Here is a 9,907-nt window from a genome sequence, read left to right as displayed (position 1 = left end):
GATTAAGTACATGCACTGCTAAATTAAAATGGATTATTATTGGGGAAGGGCTGATTTTTTATTGTGGATCCTCAAAATCAAAACAAAAGTACAATTGTTAAAACAATTTTTTGTAATATTTTTTACATCTGAGTCTGTAGCATTTGTGGATGACAATTAGACCTCATACATACATCGCATAATTACATCATCATGTGATTATGCAACATTAAAAGCAAAATACAATAATGTGGACACGTTTAAAACAAAGTTCCATTATTTTTAACCTTTTTATCCAGTTTTGGTTTTAATACATACAGTTGTATTGTATATTGCAGCATCCTGTACTAGTTATGCATATAATTTGCATAAAATTCGCATCAACATAAAATAACTGATAAGTTAGGTGTGCTTGGGTACATACATGCCTTGTTCCGGGATAGAACTTCATCGCTTTGATTTAATACAACCTTCCCCATAACATTGCTTTTATTCTAGAGAATAAAACATTGCCTTGAAGATGAGTGCCCATTCAACTCCAAGGTCAGCATCAGCATATTGATGCCAAAATAAGGAAACAATACTTGCATCAACACCAGTGTCAACATGTACTTATTTAGTACTTATTATTTGCGTTCATGCACAGCTCCTTAGCACAGGCTAAAAAAATGTGAGCGAACATGGACTATGAGACGCTAAACAGGGATTAAATATGATCCTTATTTTAAGACCCTTAGCACGAGTGAAGTGTGCTTGAACACTTAATTCAGGCTAAGCACCAAAAAACGCCATTATATCCAATGTACAATTTGAAGATTTACTAATATATTCATTACTACTGGTATTCATTTCGATATGCCATTGCTGCCATGACAATCAACACGAGCACATGTGGGGACATTGTTCTCAAGAAAAAAATGACCTCACGATGAGTACTATCGCGGTACTTCCTGTTATTGTGCACTTGCTGAATTTGCTTTGATATTGTTGTATAACCGTAGAAGCAACATGTATACCAGTACCGTCCTAGTTACTGTACTGAGTAATCATAATTAAAAGAACTGAAAATATATATTCTCGTTAGTCCATGCTAACCACTGTTTCTTCCTGTGCGTGCAGGCAATTGAGTCTAGACGATAAGTGAAAATTTGAGATCAGCTTAAATCTTAGCCCATACTTGGTGTAGTTTGTCATGAACACGACTATTAGATCAACCAGTTTCCCACAAAACACCAGAAACATGTTCCAGTGAAAGAAAATGAGCAAACATTCAAAATCTCATTTAGATTTTTTATTCAAATAAAATTTATCTTACATGATCGACATCTTTCAGAAAATTAAAAGTAGCCAAGGCTAACATTTCAATGCATAAAAGCAGTGAAACTGTTTTGTTACAAACAAAATTATCAACATGATTTATAACAATTCTTTTCCTACTCATATTATCATGGGGTAGCTGGCATTAATTTGGGTTCTATCAAAGATGTCCACGTCACTGATACCTGCAATGCAAAAATAAAATATAATGTAAGCAAAAACCCAAATATATTTTTTAAATATTCCTGCCTCATATCATTTATCCATGAAATCAAGAAGGTTGTATTTAATCTACAAACTTTCTTGTCACAGAAATCATTGCAATAGCATTTGTCATGGCGACAAAATCTTACTAATTTAGAAACGTTGTAATCATACGTTGTTCAGCCTTGAAATGGATCACATGTGAACAACATACTTGTACATGTATTAGATGATAATGTTCTTTGAACTTCAACTGCATTAACTCACATTGAATGTCAGAAGATTTGTTGTAAAACCCTTCACATATTATTACAGTCAAACCGTGTATAGCGACCTCCCAGGTGAATTTATTAAAATTGTCTCTTCGACAGGTAGTCTTTATGTGGAGGTTGGATTATTTGTTTTATGGGTCACCAAGTCATATATTTCCCTAGAGAAAAATGTAATGGTACTGTCGCAACAAAAATACATCAATTTGAGTTAATCAAAATGAAATAAGTTAGACTTGAAAAAATTCAAAACTGTTTTATAAACTGAATGACAATTTGATTATTGGTCTCTGAGGAAAGGCAAACCTTCAAAAATATTTCTGAAATGGTTGTCAGATAAGACAGGTGTTCTTTGTACACTGGTTGCTAATAAGTTATGCCTTGGGACTAAAAGTGGTCACATTAGACAGGTGGTCTTTATTTACAGGTGGGCACTAACAAAGGTTCGACTGTATTATAAATACAACTGTCGCTATACTATGTGTTTACTTGTTTGTACAATTTTCTGAGGTATTTTCACACTTAATAATGTGCTTTACTCATTTGATAGTAGTCAATTTAAAGGAAGTAAAGAAATCTCAATGCCATACTCCCATCTAAGAGATCAGCATTTTGACATTGAGATACATGTATAAAAGAAAAGTTCAAAATCAAATCATATGATTTCTGTGTCAGATGTTTTGTCCGTGCCATTCATGCAAGATCTCGCATTAAACAAAAATCACCTATCAACAAACGAAAACACAGTTTGCTTAAAACTGTGAGAACAGTCAACAACATTTTGTATGTACTGAAAGAGTCATTTCAAATTTACCTTGCCGCTATCTTCATTCACATCAAAAGCATTCATACTGAGGTCATCGTCGTCGTCATGATCATCATAGACCAAGTCAAATTTACCCGCTCTTTTCTTAGAAACGCTTGATGGGTCATAGGTCAGGTCAATTTCTAAACTCTGCAACACAGGATCATATAAGGTAACCAAACCTTCCTAAAAGTGAATGAAATGAAATTTTAAAACTATTATCACAGTACATGAATATATTAGGCCAATACCTCAGCTTAGCATTAAGTTCCAAGGCATAATACTATATAAAAACACACATATGTGCACATAAACAAAAAATTTCATATTTAATCACAAAATTTATTTATTGGATCATTAAAACAACTTATTTTGACGTTAAACACACCTCTGTTGTTTACCTAAGTGCGTGGATTATGAATAGAGTAAAGTAATTGTCCATAATTTCTATAGAACCCTGTCTATGCACATATGAACAAAAACACGAATCCTTTAAACACATCAGGGAGACTTAAAGGGGGAACCTGCCAAACTTAGGGATCGCACCAAAGAATCATGGGACACTATTGTTCAGGTTGTTTACAATGTTAATGTATTTTTTGTTATCCATCGTAATTTTAATCCTGAAAGCAGATTTGTTGTGAGATTAGGCTTGAATGGAGATGCCCCTTTAACCAACTTTTGAATGAGAATGTGCAGGTATTATTTACATAATATTTACATTAAAAATGCTAAATCAATGAAAACAAGTAATTTTCAATACTGCTGTTGAATGCTGTATGTTGATATATGTTACACTTGAAATATGATTTATCCTAAACTGAAAACTCTATACTTGTAGCACACAGCTGAGGATTTGTTCAATAAAAAAATGACACTGTCTTAGATGCATGTGCACTGATTGTTTTGGTACATACAATAACAATCACAGCACATGTGTTGTAGTGTTTTTCATTTTATATTATGACAAATATTATTACCGGTATATTATTAGTTTACGATAAATCATCATCTATTTTACCCTCAGGATGCTGTATTCAACAACAATATTAAAATCAAAGAAAGCTTAGAAAGAACTCCCATGTGCTGAGAGTATTGGAGACACATTAAATATAATTCAAAATTACTTAGCTGAAAACTAATTATGCAAATCAGAAAATTAATATGAACAGATTTGAGTGTAAAACTAATGTGGTCTGCGCAATGTAACAGAAAATCTATGATCCAAGTTTAATTGAAATGTGATTAGATCCAAAAAATTATGAATTATTATGCTTATTAGGGAATTAATATAAACAGATTTTTACCCCAAACTAATTAGGTTTGTACATTGTCCTAGAGCATCTTTGTACTAAGTTTCATTGAAATGGAATAATTAGTACTTTAGATATCAGTGTGAAAGCTTAAAATTGGTTAATTATGCAAATTAGGTAATTAATATGTACAGATTTTAACCCACAATTATCCAGGTCTGTCTATTGTCCTACAGCATCCATGTACATTCATTGATATGTGATGTTTAGTACCTGAGATATCAGTGTGAAAGTTGGTTAATTATGCAAATTAGGTGATTAATATGCACAAATATTTACCGGAAACTAATTGGGTCTGCATAATTCTAGATTCATTGAAATGTGATGATTAGTACTTTAGATATCAGTAGAAAAGCTGAAAATTAATTATGCAAATTAGTTAATTAATATGCACAATTATTTGCCCTAAAACTAATCAGGTCTCTGCATAGTTCTAAAGGATCTATGTACCAAGTTTCATTGAAATGTGATGATTAGTACTTGAGATACCCGTGGAAAAGCTGAAAATTAACTAATTATGCAAATTAGGTGATTAATATGCACAAATATTTATCGGAAACAATCAATCTCTGCATAGTCCTTGAGTATGTAAGTACCAAGTTTCTTTGAAATGTAATACTCACTACTTATATCAAATGCTGAAAATTAATTAATTATGCAAATTAGGTAATTATTATGTACTGATATTACCATAAAAACTATCAGGTCTGTGCAGTATCATATGACATCTATGTACCAAGTTTCATTGAAATGTGATGATTAGTACTTGAGATATCAGTGGAAAAACCGAAAATTGAGTAATCATTATGCAAATTAGGTGATTAATATGCACAAATATTTATCGGAAACAATCAATCTCTGCATAGTCCTTGAGTATGTAAGTACCAAGTTTCATTGAAATGTAATGCTCACTACTTATATCAAATGCTGAAAATTAATTAATTATGCAAATTAGGTAATTAATATGTACTGATATTACCATAAAAACTATCAGGTCTGTGCAGTGTCATATGACATCTATACACCAAGTTTCATTGAAATGTGATGATTAGTACTTATATCAAATGCTGAAAATTAATTAATTATGCAAATTAGGTAATTAATATGTACTGATATTACCATAAAAACTATCAGGTCTGTGCAGTGTCATATGACATCTATGTACCAAGTTTCATTGAAATGTGATGATTAGTACTTGAGATATCAGTGGAAAAATCGAAAATTGACTAATCATTATGCAAACTAGGTAATTAGTATCCACGGATTATTACCAAAAACTAATCAAAACCTAGCATTAGTTCAGAGCATGTATGTACAAAGTTTCATCAAAATCCAATGAGTGGTTGTTTAGATATCAGTGGAACAATCATGGAACAGCTAAAAATCAGCTAATTATCATGCAAATTAGGTAATTAATATTCATGGATTTTTACCAAAAACTAATCAAATTTGCGCATATGTTCAGAGCATCTATGTACCAAGTTTCATCAAAATCCAATGAGTGGTTCTTTAGATATCAGTGGAACAGTCATAGAACAGCTAAAAATTAGCTAATTATCATGCAAATTAGGTAATTAACGAGCATGGATTTTTACCAAAACCTAATCAAATCTGCGCATTGGCCCATAGCATCTATGCACCAAGTTTCATCAAAAACCGATGTATGGTTCTTGAGATAGCAGTGGAACACACATACACGCATACACCCACACACACAGACACAGACACACTAGCTGCAAAAACTCCCATTATGTGCTTCGCACATGGGAATCAAAAATATTGTCTTCCATATTGCATTTTTAATCACATATGATATTCATTTGTTTTTGAGATGCAGGGCCCAAAATAAGTTTACGAGAAAAACTATATTTAGACTAATAATGAATATCTTATGAATAATTCTACAAAGCACAATATTGTATATCAACTCACTTTGAATTCTGAAATCTCAGGATTATATGAAGAGGATAGCTCTAAAATCTAAATATATATAAAAAAAACACGATAAGAATCAACGGAACAAATAAAATTATCATATTTAAATTTACGACATATTCTTATTCTTTATCAGAACACTTTGAAGCAACCTAAAGAAGAGCATTAAGATACCAGTTATCTGGCACCCTTAGCTTCCTGTGAAATGACTTGAATATCTCTACCAATCAGATGGCATGCCTAACCTTGTAAGCTATCTTATCACCAGTCCTAGGGGGTCCATGGAGTGGTGTCAAGCTATTGTAGTCTCTAGCTGGCTTCTGCGTTTGGATACTCGTCATCGGGGAGGAATCCGGCGCATTCTGTAAAATGAAATAAATGTAAATGAATAACATGAAATTATGTGGGAACATAATGCATAGTCTGTATTCATGGAATCAGATATTTAAGTCAAAGCTATCTTGATAGGTTAGTTATCATGTCAAGCTGCCACAGAAGTTACACCAGGGTTTTTTCTAGAAAAAAACTGCAAGATGGAGCACTGCAATTCAGCGGCGCCATCAAGTGGGGGAGATAGGGTTCTCACTACCAGGGTGTGGAGTTTTTGATAATTCTAAGTTAAAATGGAGCATGCTATGGCTTCCTTGGGGCCAAAAGAATTTTATGGATCTGCTTCCCAGGGTAAGGGGCGCATGGCCATGGCATGAGGGCGCTGCACCCCTGTTCCCTTGTTTAAAAAAATCCCCGTTACACTATAGCAACATAATCAAATAAGATTGCGTTATCACTTTGTATTATACTTGTATGCAGAATACTGATGATGATAATGATAAATTAGTTGGTCTGGCAACAAATCCTGAAATCTGTTTTATTAATCAGATGATCGAATGAATCAGGATCAAAGTCATATTATATACCAAATAATGTGATTATCGCTAACATTCTATTATCATCAATGCTTGTATTGGGGAATGTTGTTCTTCTCACAAGTTCCCTCTTTTCATGGCAAAATAGTCCAGCTTAGTCTGTACTTCTCTTCAGAAGATTTAGAAAGCTCAAGCAAATCTGAAGCAAGAGTCGCACTCATTTGACTTTAGCGTCATTGACAATGAAACCAATGTTGCAATATTGTAGCAACCCATACCTGGGAGAGTGGTTAAAAACATGCTGTTTTGGCTTTATAAAATATTTGGTAGCAGCTTGCGAATCCATAACTAGGGCCAGCAATTTTGCAATGTCATGCAGATGACTTGACCTCTATGATGAAACACTAGTAGTGATAACTGTACGTTTCAAAAATAGAGCAGGTGAACAGGGATTATTTTTTTTATTATTTTTCAGTATATTTTTTCTTGGTTATAACAGTGTTTGATTTTTTTTTCTTGCACATAAGAAATGTTTTTGCAGATAGGAGTTTCATAAATCATGTTTAAAGTTTGAATTTTTGTAAATTTTCATTCAAAATGTGGCACAATTTTGTGATGTTTTCTCAAATTTGGCCAAAAAAATATAGAGTAGGTTGGGTTATAGAAACCATGCAATTTTTTTTCTTGGCTTTTAATAACTACTTCATTGACAATGCCAGAGGTTAATAACTGACACAATAAGTTCTTAACTTCATAAACCCACCATTACCTGACTAACCTGGATTATAATAGACCTGTTTGTTAAAACTGTATTGAGCTGAGCCTCTTTGTCAAGTTCATACATCTGCTGTGTTCGTCTCCTTCTGTTTGGTCGCTTTCTACCACGGGATGTGCTCCGTTCAATTGGACTGTGTATGCCGTTATGAACCACCTGAGGTGAGCGGTCATCTGCAGTCCCATTGATTTCATTTTCGAGGGCAATTTTATGTAAATTACTTGAGGTAGAATTCGTAGCGATTTCATTATCAGAGTCCGAGTCGCTTGAATCACTGCAGGCATTTGATGTACTCGTTGATTCCGACAAATCAGAAGAATTCTTACTTGAAGTCTTTGTATTTGTCTTTGTGTTACCTTGAAGCGCCAACTTGGTGGGTTTACATAGAGATATAAAATGCGGTTCTCGCTTCTCGGCACCAACAGCATCATTGATATGCTTAGCGTCAACGCTTGAATCATTTTGATCTCCGGATGTAGATTCAGATTCAGAAGCGGATTCAAATCTTAAATGGTTGTTCGAAGAAGCAGTATTATTTTTCTTGACCCTCACAAATTTCTTTGGCGACTTAGAATTTTTGGTTGCTGTAGAAGTTTGAACAGTTTTAATTTTTTGTGTTGATTGTTGTTCGGTGTTTTCAACATTTGTGCGTTCACTTTCAGATTTGCTCAACACACCATTATCACTGTCAATCTTTTTCTTATTTTTCATTTTCTTGTTCGCTTTATGCTTCTTAGCATCTTCAATACTGTTAATTATTTCATCTGTACTTGCGATTTTTTTCTCTGACCTCTCTTCCCCGGGTTCGTCATCAGTCGAGTTCAATCGTCTTCTTTTTTGCTCTACATGTGTTTTATGTGCTTTATGTTTTTTCAGTTTGCGTTTCACTTTGCGATAATCATCATGATGCAATTCTAAATCAAAAAATTCAAGCTCTTCGCTTTCTACGTGATTTATATGTTTGCTCTTCTTCTTCTTCTTTTTTGTTCTAGCTGAATTTGTGACTAATTCTTTCGAGATATATTCCTGTTGTACTCTGTTTAGGATAGATAAATATAACATGTTATCTATTTTTTAATTCAATATAGCAGAATGGTGGACATTATGTTTTATACCCCACAAGGCTTGATACTAGGAGACGTTGAATAGCCTGAACTATTGCAAATTACACCAATCAGTGGGCGTCCCTGCATTTGCCTTGTCAATCTTGATTCGTCAGGCAAAGTTGAGCAGAAACTGATCTAACAACCTTACATTGTAAATATAGTCAAATATTAATGAAAATAAATTAATTGAAGAATTTGAAAAAAATTTACCTCTGTGATTTGTATACTGTGTGAGAGGTGTGTAAATCGAGCATGTACATTTCTAAAATGAATATATAACTGATACATTCTGTATAACGCGTGACTGTGTGTTAAGCCATGGAGCTCCATGGTTAACCCTACAAGTCGTGGAAATTAATTTCATGTTTATCTCAAAATTGTAGTCAGATTTCTCATTCTTTTTTTACATATGACCTTGTATAGCAATAAGCAATCTCCAAAGACATTCATGAAAATGTATTGATAAACCCATGTTGTGACCGTCATCAACCTCAAAGGGTGGTGGCCATCGCAATTGTGTTGATAAGCATTGATTTTCCCACAATCTAGTGCGCCATTCTAATTGAATCACAAGTATGAGTTTTGGCCTGGACACGATGTGCACTAATTATCGCCAGTGACTTCTTCGATACCTTCCGATCAACAAAGAAATTACCTAATTAAATCTTACCTAATTAAATCTTGGTAGTTTGTACTCGTTGCTTTGCACATGGAAGGTAGTAAGGGGTCAAAGTTGTCATCTTAGTTTATATGAGACCCATATCTCGCGCATGAGTGGCGCGACGACCACCGCTCTTTAATTTAAAGTTTAAAGGTGAAAGTTATAGCCAATGGCTGACTGAAATGGTTATGAAGCAAGTCCCCGTGTACTATTAGTGGGGTTTCAATTGAATCATAAAAATACTTTCTAGCCCCGATGAAAAGCATTTACGGTTTTCATCTTACCTGATCACATCATTGTCTCGTACAATTTCTATCTTTTCATTTGCTGGCAGTAAATAGTCGTCAACGTACAAGTGAACGTGAGTGTATCTGCTCATTGTAAAACGTGTCTTTATCTGACTTTCTAAATCACTAACAACTCGACAGTTTTCTAAGTTAACCAAATACAACAACATTCTGGGGTAGCCAAGCGGAGGCTCGTCAAATCTTAAACGCACGCGGATATGTCTTGACGTGGGGAGCGCCATGTTGGATTGAATGTCCGTAATAGAGCGCCCTCTCTTTTAGCAAGAAGTGTTTCTTTTTTTGGCTTTTTCATAGACGACTTTCCCGGAAGTCGAAGATATGTCGTTTCGTCGATTGGTACACCCAGAAGCACAATATCACGCGTGCAAG

At 34.0% G+C, this 9,907-nt stretch overlaps 1 protein-coding gene and 1 long non-coding RNA gene across 2 annotated transcripts in view; both read right to left on the bottom strand.

The window, feature by feature from the left end:
• Nucleotides 1–9,907, bottom strand: part of LOC146739509 (uncharacterized) — a 271,508-nt gene that overhangs the window by 144,670 nt on the left and 116,931 nt on the right. The window lies entirely within an intron of this gene.
• Nucleotides 1,256–9,820, bottom strand: LOC100370740 (uncharacterized). The gene is made up of 6 exons (XM_002740874.4): nt 9,515–9,820; nt 7,467–8,499; nt 6,068–6,184; nt 5,820–5,867; nt 2,584–2,760; nt 1,256–1,481 (listed from the first exon to the last, which is right to left on the bottom strand). Exons 1-6 carry the CDS (start codon nt 9,757–9,759, stop codon nt 1,425–1,427), a joined length of 1,677 nt encoding a protein of 558 aa, XP_002740920.1. The 5' UTR covers nt 9,760–9,820; the 3' UTR covers nt 1,256–1,424.

Source organism: Saccoglossus kowalevskii, chromosome 8 (genome assembly GCF_978046115.1).
Source record: "Saccoglossus kowalevskii chromosome 8, keSacKowa6.1, whole genome shotgun sequence".
Classification (NCBI taxonomy): Eukaryota; Metazoa; Hemichordata; class Enteropneusta; family Harrimaniidae; genus Saccoglossus; species Saccoglossus kowalevskii.
The sequence above is the reverse complement of the archived record's forward strand: the minus strand, read 5'-3'. Positions and strand labels throughout refer to the sequence as shown.